Below are 16,840 nucleotides of genomic sequence, written 5' to 3'. Positions count from 1 at the left end.
GTAACAGGTGGTGAAAAGTGTAGTGTGTAAAAGTTTTAAGCACATTAAAATAGGAAACACACAAAGTTTTTAACATAATTTTAGTGACATTCACACAAGACATTAACAAGAAAAGAGAGACATTATAGAATGAGGGTGTTTTCCAAACAGAGTAGCCAGGGTTGTTGTTTTGAAACACTTTTAGTGCCAGTAAAGAGGATCCCGGGGTATCTTTTGCCTTGAAGTTGCTAGTAAAGGTAGCACTTTGAAGCCAACTCCTAATTGATAGAATTAGGAAGATGCTTCCTTCGCCCACGACAAAGTAATCACTGTGAAGTTTCTTGCACTTTACTTTGAAGCATCTGGTACTGGCTACTGTCAGAGACCGGACACTGAACTAGAATTACCATTGGTTTGAGCTGGTAGAGCAATTCCTATGGTCTGAAGTGCCATGGATGCTGGTAAAGAGGATGCTGGGCCCTGAAGACCTTGACTGCTGCAACTCAATAACAGTCCAGATGGGAGCGGGAGATGACATGCATCAACCTCTCTCCCCAGTGTAAAATAGATGTGGGGAGGAAGGAATAACAACAGGGAAGAGCCTCAGATTGCAAAACGCAGTCCAGTTGTCACAAGGCAGACAATGCTCAGACAATAGCTTGCTGGTCAATAGTTCTTTAGTGTTGGGAGTAGCTAGCCAGTTGAAGATATCCTTTGGTGAATAATTACATTTATAAATACCAGTGATATGGGCAGGCTCTACTGTTTGAATGTTTTTTTTCCCAGGGTGCCATTTTATGGGGCCAAAAGAATGCAAGGCCTGGCCTCTACCGGTTGTTTCACTTTATGAACATAGGCAGTACTGGGAGAAGTCCAGCTACCATGTAATTTTGTTGTCTCAAATGGCTTCTGAAGTAGCAACCACACAACAGCAACAAAGCCTATTAAAATCCTACACCCAATACTAAAGTATTTGGGTTCCTATGTATAGACTTGGTACGTTTTCCAATATCTCATCTTGTGGTTCTTATATTCTTCACTTAGACTGTTTTCAAGATGGAACCAGTGGGATGGGAATTACTAATATTTTATTTGGGATGCAGGATTTACCTGTGAAATCCTTGAGAAGGTCTTGGTCCTGTTCTGTGTTGGTTCTTATCTTCCTAGGCATTTTTATAGTGGGAATCTTCTCACGTACACCTCTACCCCGATATAATGCGACCCAATATAACACGAATTCAGATATAACGCAGTAAAGCAGTGCTCGGGGGGGGGGGGGAAGGGAGAGGGCTGCGCGCTCCGGCGGATCAAAGCAAGTTCAACATAATGCAGTTTCACCTATAATACGGTAAGATTTTTTGGCTCCCGAGGACAGCGTTATATCGGGGTAGAGCTGTATCACATTTTTGGTCTTTCTTTTTTTGACAGGAAACCAGTTCACGGAGGGACCTCTCCACGCAGCTGGTGATCTCTGTGCTCTCTTGCCTAACCATGGCAACCCCAGATGTGAGCGTTCACATGGAGGAGGTGGTCGTGGTAACGACACCTGACAATGTGGTTGATGGCAGTGGTGTGGAAGAAGTGAAAACTGTGCTAGTGACCACAAACTTGTCTCAACATGGGTAAGAAATGGTTTCACCATATGCAATAGAAGTGACGTGGAGGTTGGGACTTTAATATTCAACCCAAGCAGACATCAAATACCCATGAAATACAGGATCAAGAATAGGAGTGAGAGTCAGTCCCTTATGATCCTGCTGTGCTGTGGTGGTTTGACTTGTTCCTTGACAAGGGAGGACCAAGATTTCCCCCACCACCTTGGATACCATGCTAACCAAGTAGAGTTAGATTAATAATTCCCATATCCCCTTCCAGATAATCTGTGGCCAGGTATATGTAGCCAGGAAAACAGGGTTTACCAACAGCTGTTAAACTTTGGACTGGCCAAGTTGGGTTAAAACTGGGCTTTAGCTGAGTGTCTTGTCTATACTGTAATTTCTACTGCGTTGAAGGAACTTTAGTTACAACATTGACATTGTTAAAACATGGTTTGGTTTTTTAGCATACACTGTTCCCAAATAGGGTTTAACCATATTCTGCTACAATCCTGGACTTTGGCTGACCTGACATGAGACTCAGGGCCATGGTAAAATCACTTTGGTTTTGTCTACCCTGCAGGCCCAAACCACATTGTACCTTGGTCAGGGGACAACCAAATTGCCTGATATTGTAGGAATTGCTGCAAAGACAAAACTAGGCTTCTGCTTGAGCTAATGCTTTGGGTTTTTGAGTTTGGTTGGTCTTATCCATACATGCTATACTAAACTGTGTTATAGCTTGGTTCAGGTACAGTAGAGTTTAATCACTGTTGTTAAGCTCTTTCATCTTTGTAGCATGGATGGAGACTATAGCAGGGTTTTAAAACACAGTTCTTGGTTGAGGGGCGTGTGATGCATTCATGTTCACGCTGGCCATGGAGACTGTTAGTTGCTGGAATGTCTTAAACTGTAATGCAGACAGGCCCTGAAGCAAAAGGGGGGGTATCTCCTCCCAAACATTCAAGATGAACAAATGGCTTTAAATTAAAGCAAAAAAAGTTAAAGTAAATGTTGCTGTTTTCCTTGGGTGAGTGGGGAAAGAATACAGGGTACAGCACTCTCCTCTCCATGAAATCATGTGAGGAAATCCTTTTGCAATCCCACACTCTCACCTCCCAGCATTTTGCTGACATCAAATAGGTGTCAAGGTGTGTCTTCTCATATTAGGAACAGTGCAGAGGACTCCAGTGAGTTTTCTTCTTGAATCACCCTCATGCTTACTTGCTAAAATATACAAAGTAATAAGTAAGGAGAGAGGGCCTTCTCTTGAGCAGCAGTTAATTGACCACTAGTTCAATCTGCTGTACTGTGGAAACATTAGCTGTTTGCTGAGTCTTTTACTCTTCTTCTTCTACTGCAGTATCATTAGTTTGAGAACCATATATTTTAGAGATGGAATAGACATGCTAGCTTATCCCTAGAGAGGAGGCGGGGAGGTTTTATGGTTAAGGCACTTGAATGGGACAAGGGAGATCTGGGCAAAATTCTTAGCTGTGTCCAGACTGCTTGTTTGACCATGGGTAAGCTACTTAGTCTTTCTGTACCTTAGTTCATCTTCTGTGAAATGGGGATAATGGCACTTTCCTACCCCTCACAGATACTGAGGATAAATTTGATAGTGTTTAGCAGGGGCTCAAGGTCATATAAATACCTAGACAGAGCCAGTCTCCTTGCTAGTGCAGGATTCTTTTTTTTTTTTTTTAAACACATGTTTAGGCAACCAGATGTGTACTGAGTTTTACATCTTTTTTTACTCTGTTTTTCCTCTTCTTTTTCTTTTTTCAGGTCAGCAAATGTCTGTTAAATGCAATTAAATAATCATTGCAAGTCAACAAAATGGTTGAAACAAAAATTTAAATAATAGGTAACTCCAGATGATCCTATGCTAATCTAATTTTAAGAAAACTGGAAATTGATTGAAATAACACGCTGTACCACCTACCTTGGATTAGTAGCGTTGTCCCTCTAAGCATAATGCACTAACAAAACCTACCACTGGAATACTTAACTCTCTTATTCAAAATTTGCATCAACAGGGTGTGCAGGCCAACTTGTATTTGCATAGATTTTTATTATGTTAAGGCCATAGTTCACTGTAGTGCTGGACATAGAGGCAAGATTATATTTCTAATGAAGTGAAGAGTCTATTAGACGCTGAAGTCCTTTATGTAGCAATGCTTCAGCTATAGTATAGGTAGACCACACTGAGATAACTGGGTTAGCTTCTGAGAGTCTGATGCTGCATTCCTTGCACATTCCAAATTCCCATTGACTTCATTTATCCTTGAGGTAATTGTCAATACAGTCCCCATGCCAGCTTATTCCTAAACTCCTCAAAAACAGATCACACAGTGTCCTGCTGGTTTGGGTGTATTTTAGTAGTAGGAACCACCATCCCCTCTGGTGTGAGCTGAAGCCTTCTAAACTAACATAATTGAGGATCTTAAAATACAAATCTCTCCTACAAAATGACTTTGGAAAAAGGATGCCATGAGAGTCCATATGTACTGTTTCTCAAAGACTCCACTTCAGATATGTAGTTCATAAGTAAAAAGATGCTGCTTCTAATTTTCATCCCTACAAACTCATCTTGGAGAGAGTAACTGGGCTCTTTCTATCTCATGCATCATTGTGACCAATAGGACCTCAGTGGCATCTGTGCAACTCCTGTCTTCAAATTATGCACTCAGTGACATCTCCGTAAGCCTGCTATCTTCAGTGTGACTCTACAGCTGTAATGATTGGAACTTACTGGTAATTCTGTTTAATACTCAAACTAGAATGGAATCCACAGCTCATTCTATCTTAGAGTAGAAAAGCAGTACAAACTGTTTTTGGACACTAAGCAGATAGGATTTTGTACACATAAGGAAAATGTCTTTTAAATTAAAAAGTGCCATTTTTAAATGGTCACTTTTCAGAGATACGCATGTTAAGGTGGACATGAAGCAGTTGGGAGTGAAAACAGGCGACTAAATCAGTGTTTTATTCACTAAACTGTGTGCTCCATGTCAGGAAATTGATCCAGAACTGTTGTGATATAGCAAAATCTTTTGTTTGCAATGTGTATTTTTGGGTCCAGGATTTTAGCAGCATTCTGCAGGACCCTTCTTTCTGTACTTTTCAGCAGAAATTACTAATAGACCGTTAGCAATAAAGATGACAGATGTCAATGAAAACACTACTGAGATATAGAACAGAGTTGTGCTTCTCAAAATCCTACATAACAGTGAACTTGGAATGGCTGTAAAATATTGTTTCTCTCATGTTTGAAATCAGCTTTTAAGTTGATACTCTAGATACTGTACTGCCTGGTTTGTGTTGGTTCCTTATTTTCCTAGACTTTCCTAGATTGGCTAACTCTTTGTGTTCACAAAATGAAAATGGCCTGTTTGTACACAGAAGTCCTAAGTAGGGAAGGGCTGTTTGTATTACTTGGTTGACTTTTCCTTGGCACATCCCTGGCTTATACCCAGAGCATGTATACATGTTGGTGCTTCCAGAGCTTCTGGATTTTCAGTAGGCAGGAAATCCATGTTCATATTTACAACTGGCTCCAAACAGATTTATTTGACCAAAACAATCTCTTGTTTGAACTAGATTGGGAAGTCTGCTGCCATTTGCTTATCCTGTTTCCACAAATACATTCCACTCCAACTGTAACACGTTCTTCTTACTGCTCTGGGGAAGTGCATCAGGTTACAATGTCCATGTTCCCGAAGGGTCAGTAAGGGTAATACCGTTCCTATCGTTCTGCTGGAACCAGCCTTAAAGATCTTTGTTAACAGGCTGTTCTGAAATAGGCCATGGTCAGTAAGAAATGAGCCATTCCATTGGCTTCCAATTCAACCTGCCCAAAAGAGATGGTGTGTTATTTTCCTTCATCCCCAAGAAAGTGAGGATGGGAATCCTGGGGGAAGGGGGGTGTGATATGTTAAATGCAATTAATGTGCCAATTGTGATGAAATTGGCTTCTCTCATCTGACATCTATTGGATGCTTATTTGTTTGCTATTGGCAGAGCTGTTTTCTCCCAACTTAATAGATAGTGATGGGAAGGAATGGGCCAGTTCTTTCCCCTTTGCCTTTTGTAAAGTTCCATGCTGTTTGTGCTTGCATTAACCTCCATAGGCTGCCCATCAAGGAAGCAGCCAGACATGAAACTGGGCAGCTGCTGTGTAAGATGAGTGCTAAATTGTGTGTGTGTGTGTCCAGTTGAAGCAGTGTAATATGCTTTTGGTGCTCTGGCCAAGGAAATGTTTGGGTGTGAGTGTTCGTTTTTTCTTCCCCTCCCCATGCAGTTTTGAAAGCACCTTTATTTTATTTATTTATTTTTTTCATCTGTCCATTTGTCTTTTAATAATCAGGAGTGGGGTAATTCCATAGAATGGGGGGAAGATATCTATTTTTATTCAGTCATAGTCATAAGAGCCATTTGTTTCTCTGGGTGTCAAGGTGGGTGTGATTAGGAGATTCTTTGTTCTTTTATGAGACATCCAAAACCTGCATAATGTCTGTCCCTCTCTCTCTCTCTCCTTCCTTCCCACCTGGAACCTTAGCATGTAGACATGACCTCAGAAGGAGACACATTTTCGGGCCTGCGTAGTGAAACTCATAGAAGATTATTACTGTCAGACAGAATGCATCTCTCTGAGCAGGTCTGCAGCATCAGTAGTAGATGAGACTCATTTTTGATTCTCTGGGCTGCCACTGCAGGGATTCCCATCTTCTCTCAAGATTCCATAGTCAGTTTGGTTCCTACCCTTTCAGTCTCACTTTCCAATGCTTGCTGTCATAAGAGAATAACCGAGGAACCTGAATTTGGATCCTCCTGCCTTGTGTGGGTCCCAGCCTACCCTGTGAAACAGACTTTGAATTTGGCTTTTATCCCATGTGACATTTAAAACAACAGTGTCCAGATTAATGGCCCTATCAAGATAGTGTTCTGGATAATGCATTTTTTCTAATGCTATTGTGGTTTTATTTTTACTATAAAAACCAAACTTGCAATTAAAGCATAAGAATGTATTAGTTTAACAACTTTTTAATAAAACAAGTGGGAAGTGCAGAGGAAAACAAAAAATGGCAACACCTGGCAATTCACAGCTTGCCCTGTTTGTGTGGGATAGGGAGGCTCAGAGTTAGTACAGAAGCTAATATTGCAGGTGTCTGCAGTGCACTTGGTGTGTGATTAGAAATGGTCTAAGGTTCTGCTGCTAAGTAAAAGCAATTGAGAAAGAAGAAATGAGCCAGTCACTTCATGAGCACTTAATTTCTTCTTTTTCCTCCTCTGGTTTATGGCTCCTTCTGGGGAGAAACTTGGGTGATCCTGTCTGATGAAATGTGAGCAGCAGCTGCCTCCCACAGCTTTGTCATGGCAACCAGCTAATGCAACTACTTGTTTGGTGGTGGGACGCACTGTTGTAGCTGGAGAAACTTATTTGAGTACTCTCCCATCCCACCCACCTCTGTCTGCTGAGGCGCACAACTGTCCTGCATCTGCACAGGGGAACAGAGGCAGGGGAGAGAAAGGAATGTTGCAAAGCAGAGAAGGAAAATTGGTATATTCCATTTCAAGTGCCTTTTTTCTCCCAGTTAAACCTCTGCAGGAAACATATCATTTTATAGGAGCCTCAACAGTGTCATGAGTTATTGTCTCAAAGACTGTTGAAGGTTATTAGAGGTTGGGATTTAAGATGCAGCTGAATTAGTTTTCCCTGCCAGAAGTTATCGCTAAAAGTAATAGAAGGTATATAACCTGACTCTTCTCTCCCATACACTGGTTTTTGTTCCTAATTTACACCCATGTGAGAGAGATGTGAATCAGGCCCATGGTGTATTGGTGTTCTGTATGTAAGAGATAGATCTGTCTCTCTTGCAGCCACCAGAAGGCAGGTCCAACTGAAATGCACTTTGGCTGTTCCCCTAGATGAATTTAACAAATTGCTGGGAAGGAGTCCTGTGGTAAACTGGTGAATTATTGAATTACAATTCTTCCTTTCTTCTCTGGTGTTAGACTCTCATTCCTCGAACAGTCTTCCCTGTATATCAGCTCAGCATCTGCAGTTATGACTCTGCAGGTTTGCAGGCCTGCCATATGCCTAGTAAGACTTCAGAAAAGCACAGCACTACCTTAGATGTAAAATGTATATGTGGGTGAGGCTTGGAGCATGACTTGACTTAAAATGATCCTTCATGCTAAACATGAATGTGACAGTCCGACACAGAAAGAATAGACATGTTCTGCAGCAGGTCATCGTCAGAATTATTTGGGCCAGTGAATTGTTGATGTAGGTTGTCAGGGATTGAGATGGGTGAAAAAATTGTTTGGGTGGGATGGGGTGTGTGTACGCCTCCTTTATAAGTGGTCAGGCCACTCTCCTACAAATGTGGGAGACTCAGGTTCCATTCCCTTCTTTACCTGATGTGAACAAGAGATTTGAACCTGGGTCTCCCTCAGCAGGAAAGTGGCCTAACCACTGAGCTATAGAATATTCTGATGTGGCGCTCTCTCCCGTTGAAGCTATTCCACTGAGTATAAATAATTAAATAGTCATAGGGCCAGAGAGAGATTGAGAGTGACTCTATTGCCTGGTGATTAGGGCACTCACCTGGGAGTGAGTTCATATCAAGTTCATGACATGACCAGGTTCATGTCATAAGAGCTGCCATACTGGGTCAGACGATGGTCCCTCTTATCCAGTATCTTGTCTCCAACAGTAGCCCATAGCAGAGCTTCGGAGGGAGAGTACAGAACAGGGCAATTATGGAGCAATTCATCCCTGTCTTCCACTCCTGCTTAGGGTCACTCTGAGCACCAGGTTGCCTCCCTGACCATTTTGGCTAATAGCCATTGATGGACCCATCCTCCATGAGCTTATCCAGTTCTTTTTTTAACCCGGTTACACATTTGGCCATCACAACATCCTATGTCAATGAGTTCCACGGGCTAGTTGTGCATTGTGTGAAAAAGTATTTCCTCTTTTCTGTATTAAATATACTCCCTATTAATTTCATCAGGTGACAACTGATTTTTGTATTGTGGGAAAGGGTAAATAACGCTTCTCTATTCAACACCATTCATAGTTTTCTAGATCTCTACATATCCACCCTTAGTCATCTCTTTTCTAAACTGCACACCCTTAATCCTTTTAGTCTCTCTTTGTATGGAAGTCGTTCCTTATCCTGGATCATCTTTGTTGCCCTTTTCTGAACCTTTTCCATTTCCATTGTATCCTTTCTGAAATGGGGAGACCAGAACTGGACACACTATTCAGGAACCATGTATTTATATAGTGGCATTATTGTATACTCTTGTGACTGCTCTTTTTAATTTCTGCCTAACTAGCATCCTCATTTTTGTGTAGTTCCCTACTCCATTGACTATTTAATAATTTATACACAGTGGAACAGCTTCACCAGGAGAGACTGAGAGACCCGCATATCAGAATATCTTGTGTCCTCCTCTCCCATGCTGTTACTTGTCCAAAGCAGGAACTCTGGAAGAGCCTTGGAGCGTTTTCACCTACCTCATGATTCTGAGATGCCTCCCACTCAAGATCTCCTATCTCCACATTATAGCTACGCCGATCTGTGTGAACAAGATCCTAGTCCTGTGGCTGGAAGGGAGAGCAATTTCTTGACACTGTAGTTCTACCCTACAGTCATATGCTAAGAAGTCAGAAGGGAAAAACTGGTAGCTCCTGAACTTGACTTTCCTGTGTAGCCTAGCGCTGTCTTATGTAATCAGCCAATGAATCACTGAGTCAGTCAGTCACTTCAATCCCCCCCTCCTCCTCCTCTTTATCAGAGCAGGCCAGACTTTAGATTTACATCCTCCATAAACTCCTGCTTAGCACACCCAGTTTATACAGAGTGAAACTGCTGAAGTGTCAGGAAATTTAACTATCATTTCCCTTTCCTCCCTTCCCCACCCCCAGGACTTTAGAGAGAGGTGGAAAGAATGTGCTGCGGTAATTAGACTGGGCCTCTTTGCCAGAAAATCCAAATGCACGTCTTTAAAATCCAGTAGAGATGGCCATGCAGACTGATAGCCAGAGCTCACATGCGTGCCCTTGCTTCCTTGCATGGGAATTTCTGTGAAAGATTAACACATATAGCATCAGTGTTCTGTGCTATCTAAGATTGCAATGGCATTCCCTGAGTGTAAAGAAGAAATATTTACAGTCCAAAGTAGCCTTAAATATATTTCACATTTGTGTATATTTTTAAAATTTCTTCTCTTTAAATAGTCTGTTTTGCATGTACTCTGCAGATTAAGCTGATGCAAGCTAGGAACTAACTGGGAGGATCGGGAAGCCATGCAGAGCCTGTTGTCTCTCTCTCCTTCCATTAGCAAGCACTAGTACAAGGCAGGAAGTAGAGGAACACTTTGATATAGTGTCCTTAATTAGCTGTCTGCCTATGGCTGCAGTGGCTTATACTATATGTACGTAACTTGCAGGAGGCCAGGAAGCCTGAGCTATGGGGTACACAGAGATGCTATAAAATGTACATCTGTATTTATGGGTTGGTTGGTTTGTTCACAGATCTTTAGTAAAACATTTTCAGCTGCAAAAAAGAAACAAAGGAGAAGTTAGGCCTGGTCTACACTACAGAATTTTGTCAACAAAAGTGATGTCGACACTCAAAAATCACTAATAAAAATCTGTATGTCATGTTCACACTTGCTCCCTTTGTCGACAGAGCGCATCCACAGTTGGGGCACTATCATCGACAGTATGAGCAATGCATTGTGGGTACCTACCCCACAGTCCAGCTCAACACCTGCTGCTGATAGGTGTTGTGGGAAGGCAGAGCGGATCGCGGCGCATCTTGGGACCTGGCTCAATGTCCCATGATTCGTTGCTTTCTGTCTCAGCATTCCATAGGCTTCCAGCTTTCTTTTGCGGCATTTTTCAACAGCCCTGGTTTGCTGTGCACCCCGGCATCTTTGTGAGAAGGGATGTATCCTGCACTGCTCTCCTATGCTCTGATAACTATCATGAGGACATTGCGATGGCAGTGCAGTTAACCACGAAGTTCCTAACTGAAGAAGACTCCCAGTTGCCTGACATGCTGTATGACATGGATAGTAGCAAATTTAGATTGCTTTTGGCTTTCACAGAACAGCTGCAGAGGGTGGACCATTGTATTTTGGGCTTGGGAAACAAGCACTGAATGGTGGAATCGTATCGTCATGCACGTCTGGGATGACAAGCAGTGGCTACAGAACTTTCGAATGCAGAAAGGCAACTTCCTTGAACTGTGTGCAGAGCTCGCTCCAGCACTATGGTGCAAGGACACCAGGTTGAGACCTGCCCTATCGGTAGAGAAGTGCATGGCAATCGCTGTGTGGAAGCTGGCGACTCCAGACTGCTACTGGTCGGTCATGAATCAATTTGGAGTCGGGAAGTCAACTGTTGGGGCTGCGTTAATGCAAGTGTGCAAGGCAATTAATTGCATCCTGCTGCAAAGGACCGTGACTCTGGGAAATGTGCGTGAAATAGTGGATGGCTTTGCGGAAATGGGTTTCCCTAACTGGAGGAGCAATAGATGGCATGCATATTCCAATTTTGGCACCAGACCACTTTGCGATGGAGTACATCAATAGGAAGGGGTATTTCTCCATGGTGTTGCAGGCTCTTGTGGATCACCGTGGGCATTTCACTGACATCAACGCAGGGTGGTCTGGAAAGGTGCATGATGCACACATCTTCAGGAACACCAGCCTGTATAGAAAGCTACAAGCAGGGCCTTTCTTTCCAGACCAGAAGATTACAGTTGGGGATGTTGAAATGCCCATAGTGACCCAGCCTACCCCTTACAGCCATGGCTCATGAAACCTTACACAGGAAATCTGGATGGCAGCAAGGAGCAGCTCAACAACAGGCTGAGTAGGTGCCAGATGACAGTGGAATGTGCCTTTGGCAGATTAAAGGCGCACTGGTGATGCCTTTTTGGCAGGTTGGACCTCAATAAGGATAATATTCCCATGGTCATAGCCACAGAATCTTTGTGAAGCTAAGGGTGAAAGGTTTGCTTGGGGTGGAGTGTGGAGGCAGACCGCTTGGCTGTTGATTTTGAGCACCAGATACCAGGGCTATCAGAGGGGCCCAGAGGGGGGCAATTCAAATCAGGGAGGCTTTGAGGCAACACTTTCAAAATGAGAGCCAGTAATGTACATCTCTGTGATTGGTGCTGCAATGTTACATTACCTGTAGTTTTCCTAAGAAGCAATGGTGACATTTGGGGCCTTACATTCCATTAAGCAAATGATTACACTGCCTGTGTATGTATTGGTAGTGCCTGCTCTCTCAATTCATAGGAAACAAATAAAGATGAGTTACTGTTCCAAAACTTTGCTTTTATTAAACAAGAACGAACACACACACACACACACACACACACACAGAGGCACTTGGTGGGAAAGGAGGTACCAGGGACGGGCAGATTTTCAAAGCTGTGTGTATGTCCAGCTCTCATTTTGAAAGTTGTCCGAGGGGGTGGAGTGAAGGGAAAACTGAGAACTCCCAGACAGGACTGTGTGGGCAGAGTTTGGGGGGAGAGGGGACATGTGAAAGAGTTCTTAATGTGCTGCAGGGGAAGGCGGGCATGCATCTGCTCAGTATGCAGGATTAAGGATTTCAGCATCTTATGTTTGCTCTTCCATGACTAATCATCCACTCAGTAGCGTCCTTTACAAACTCCTGATTTTCTTTTCTGTCCTCCCTTTCCACTTCCCTCCATTCCTTGCATTCCCTTTTCTCTGCATTGGAGAAGTGCAGTACCTCCCAGAACATGTCTTCTTTGCTTCATCTTGGGCGCTTTCTTATCTGGCAGAGACGCTCGGCCAGTATATGTGGGGTGTTCCTGAAGGCCACATCTGCCGAAGCACAAGGAACAATGCACAGAAGCATGATTGTTAAGTTCATGCACAGCATTGACACATTCCAGTAAAATACACCTCTGGTAACATTACAATCACTTTCTCACTGACCCTTGGCAAACACCCAAAGCATGGTGAGTGTTGGCTGGGGGGGCGCTCTACGTGAGGAAAAGAGTGCTCCGCAAGGGTTCCGGGGCAGCCAACAAGAAAAAAATTCTAAAATTCTCCCACACTTTTCCACAGGTGAGGGTCATCGTAGCAGATATGTCACTGCTGAGGGTAAGCAGGGAAGCAAGGGTACATCTACTACATGCTTGTGGCTTCCACCCTGGTCCTTATGCTGCTTGCCTGTGTGTCACATTGGTCCCAATAAGTGATTGCCAAATGGCACGGGAAAGTTTCCTACAATGAGGAGAAGGAACAAAGCTGCTCTGCCAAGGAACTTTCGGCAGAGGATTGCCGAGTACCTCCAGGAACCTTTCCTAGAGGTCTCTGGGGGATTCCTGTGAGATCTCAGTATGAATCAACTCCCCATTCCGCCGTAATGATTAGCTGCACGGGGAAATGTCTAGCACAGAAACACAGCCAGCCTCCCACATTTCTATGCCCTGAACCCACCTCCACACAACACAAACCACAGCCACTTACCAGGCGTCTCCTCTCCTGCTTCTTGCTCACCAGAGAGCAACTGCTGAGACTGACTAGACAACTCTGGAGTGCTGAACAGTTCCTGGCTGTCTACCCCACCAGGAGCCCCACATCATCATTTAACGCCACCTCTTCATCAATGACTTCATCTTCTGGGTTAGGTTCTCTTTCCGCTGCCTCCGTTCCCTCCAAAGTATCCATGGGACTCTTGGCGGTGGAGGTGGGGTCACCACTGAGGTCATCCAGCTCCTTATAGAATGGGCAGGTCTTAGGTGCAGCACCAAAGCAACGACTTGCCTTATGGTACGCCTGCCTCAGCTCCTTTATCTTCACGTTGCACTGCAGCGTGTCGATCGTAGCCCTTTTCGCACAAGCCTTGACAGATCTGCCTGTAAGTATCAAAATTTGTACATCTCAAGCTCAGCTGGGACTGCCTAGCCTCCTCTCACCATATACCGATCAGATCCAGCAGCTCTGCAGTGGTCCAAGTGGGAGAGCATTTGCTGCGATAACCCACCCTGGTCACTTGGGACGATGCGATGAGACCTCTCCATGGCGAGGCAACAGGAAATGGAATTTCAGTAATTCCCAGGGCTTCTAAGGGGGAGAGGCACATGGTTGTTTACCTGGCTGCAGGGCAGTGGAATTCAAACTAGTGACCAGAGCGGTCCAATTGGGCATTGTGGGACACCTCCTGGAGGCCAAGTAGAGTGATAAAATCCAGTGTGATGTCTACACTGGCACTTTGTCAACCAAAATTTTGCACAGAAACCCTTATGTCTCTTATCTGGGTGGTTTTATTTTGCTGACAAAACAGCATTTTTGCTGACAAAAGTCGCATCGCATTGTGTATACATTCACTGGTTTGTCAACAAAAGCTACTTTTTGTCAACAAAACTCCATAGTTAGACAAGGCCTAAGTATCCAGCAGAGAGAATTGAACATGTCCCTGCAATTCTCCAGTGATGCATGAGCCAACTAAAACCTAGAAGGGGCTCTGACTTCCATCATCACAGCAAGTGCAGGTATTCCAGGCATGGAGGGAGCTGAGGCTAGCAGCTCCTGCTTTGATTTCTGCTCTAAGTGACTGGGAGGAGTGGGGAGGGACAGCAATGACATGAGCTACTCTGTAGGTCTTTAGATTTATCCCCAAATACCAATGTGTATTGTAAGATAACTTCTGCACATCGCCCATGTGCAGACTGTGTTCTGAAACCATAACGGTCGGGTTTGTTTTAGCCCTTTTTTCTTAAAGCAGAGCATATGAGTATTCCCTTTCCAGCATGCACACACACACTTCATTCTCCTTCCAGTCCTGTCTTCACCATGTTTAACAATCAGGCCGGCCATGGTGTAACTCATTTGTGTGCCAGGACATGGCAAGAGGAGGGGTGGCCCCATTTGTGAGATCCAGGTGGAACACTTCATTTAGAAGCCCAGCATCTCCTGCCTCCTCCTCCAGCGGCTGGGTGGGATTTCTACCAGGGTGCTGACCCCAGTTCCTGCTTGAAGGTGCCATCTCATGTATCAGCCTCTGGCTAGTAGATAAAATGAAAGAGATGCCGCCCTCTTACAGTTGGATCAGAGAAGAAATTCCTTTTTTTTTTTTTTTTTGCTCCTCCAGAGCCTTTTGGTTGTTGCAAGCAGGGCAGGTTTCACTACTCCATTTCCTAGATCCTCCTACCCTGTGAGTAAGTACAGTTCCTGTCTCTGCTGCTGCAGAAACCATTCCCTAGCAGCAGCAGTGTGACACTGACATGGCCCTTGACAGTAGCACAGCTAGTTTCTGAAAACAAGCAGTGAAACTGGCCAGAGTGTTATTTATTTCTCTCTGAAGTTTGGTCAAAGTTACTGAGCAGCAGCAGAGGCACTGGAGCTGTCTGGGTCCAGACTCAGGAAGCAGCACTGCCTTGGTTTGCATTTGGTTCACATTTGCAGAATTATCCTTGAAACCATAAGGTCTAGAAGCTTAATTTAAAACAAATTTTGCAGAAATTCATGGTTTGGGGCCCCTATGCTCACTGGGTGTATGAATTCAAGCCCTTTCATCTGTCAACATGGACAGGATCAAACTGCATTCAATCCAGGTTTAGAGTCCTAGCCTCGCTCTCCCCCTGGGATAAAACACATTAGACATAATAATTGGACATAATTTGCTCTCATTCATCAGCTGGCAGAACTAGTTATAACCCAGACAACTAAGTTTAAAACATGCTTAAGCACAGCTTTCCCGATCGTGGTTAAAAGTCCTGTGTAGAGAGGGCCTCTTTATATTTATTTTGCCCCTTCTTCTTTTCCCATTCAATATGAACTGGTAGTTTTTTAACAGTGAGCAAGTTCATTGGGGTACAATGACATGCCAAATGTCTATCCATCAATTCAGAATGAGCAGCTGCTCTAGGTGCTGATCACACTGGATCCTTTTGTCATGCCACACCATTATGCTGCCACATTTTTCCAACATCACCAAGATTCACTCAAGTTCAGAAACAAAGGTAATATAATCCTGCTTCCAGGCGAAGTCTGTTAATCTTTCCTCCTTGTTTTGCTTAACCCATATCGAGGGGAAAAAGCTTTAATGAAATACTCTACTATTCTTCCAGCCCTCTCGGGTCCTATTTCTAAGAAGCATAGAACCATAGAAGTTAGAGATGGAAAATAAGACCTATTAGGTCATCTAGTCCATCCTCTGGCCAGCTGAGGATTGTTGCCCACTTGCTTCCTTTGGGAATCTTTTTAAAAGAGGCTGCCAGTGACTGGCAACAGTCTGCTTTTGATTTCCATTGTGCTGGCGGAGGGAAATAGCCAGCTTCCTATGAGCGCATCAGGAAATTGCAGCACAGGGATCACACAAGTGTTGTTGTACTGGGCTGGAGTTGGCAACATCAGGCTGCAATTTTTTAATTAAGTGAGGAACAGATAACTTACCTTTTGCCAATGGATACTTTCTTAAGGAAAGAGATCTGCATTTCTAGGGATTATGGTGACATCTTTTGGCTCACACCAAAGTGTATTACAAGTGACCTTTGAAACAGTGCTCGCTCCAGAGACCAGAAATGAGAATGATTCATCTAAATTCCTTAATTTTTCATCTCCAACTCTTTTACCAGTGGCGACCTAAATGAAGATACCCTGGAGACAGAAAATGCAGCTGCTGCAGCCGCTGCTGCCTTCACAGCTTCCACACATCTGAAAGAAGCTGTCTTAGGTAGGTTCAGTGTACTGCCTTGGCCTTTACTGCAACCTTCCTTATGGCAGGTTTGCAGCATCAGCAGTCCTGCTGCTTGAGAGTTTGGGTGCTGCAGGTCTGCCTAGCTCAGCTGCCTGGGAGCACACCACGCTGCCAGTGAGAGGCAGGCAGACAGACACCTTCAGGATCAGATCATGGTTTCACACATTTCCTGTAGGCATCACTGTAGCTATTATTTGCTCAAGGAAACAGAACAGTAAAGCCATAATCCTGCCTCTTAATTGCATGTGACAAAAAGGAAGGTGAGAAGGCCCAAAAGGGAGAGTGGGCAGATATGTGTCTGACAAAGTGGGTATTCACCCACAAAAGCTCGTGCTCCAATACATTTGTTAGTCTCTATAAGGCGCCACAGGACTCTTTGGTGCATTGGGCAGATATGGTTTTATAGCACACTGCTGCCCTCTCCTGGCTAAGAGTGGGATTGCTTAAATTTATTCCCCATTAAATCTGCTGCCTATATGTTTTGCCCATAGTTCAG

The 16,840-nt window shown here is 43.9% G+C and overlaps 1 protein-coding gene across 2 annotated transcripts in view; it reads left to right on the top strand.

The window, feature by feature from the left end:
• The window catches only part of GMEB2 (glucocorticoid modulatory element binding protein 2), a 41,262-nt gene that overhangs the window by 9,132 nt on the left and 15,290 nt on the right, over window positions 1–16,840 (top strand). The window contains exons 2-3 of one of the 2 annotated variants that reach the window (XM_044986343.1): window positions 1,408–1,601; window positions 16,223–16,320. In XM_044986343.1, coding sequence (XP_044842278.1) covers window positions 1,471–1,601; window positions 16,223–16,320 — 229 coding nt within the window. In that variant the 5' untranslated portion in view covers window positions 1,408–1,470. Of the gene's footprint in view, window positions 1–1,407; window positions 1,602–16,222; window positions 16,321–16,840 lie in introns of those variants that run through there. The other variant, XM_044986344.1, reaches the window with a different exon arrangement.

Source organism: Mauremys mutica, chromosome 13, assembly GCF_020497125.1.
Source record: "Mauremys mutica isolate MM-2020 ecotype Southern chromosome 13, ASM2049712v1, whole genome shotgun sequence".
Classification (NCBI taxonomy): domain Eukaryota; kingdom Metazoa; phylum Chordata; order Testudines; family Geoemydidae; genus Mauremys; species Mauremys mutica.
The sequence above is the reverse complement of the archived record's forward strand: the minus strand, read 5'-3'. Positions and strand labels throughout refer to the sequence as shown.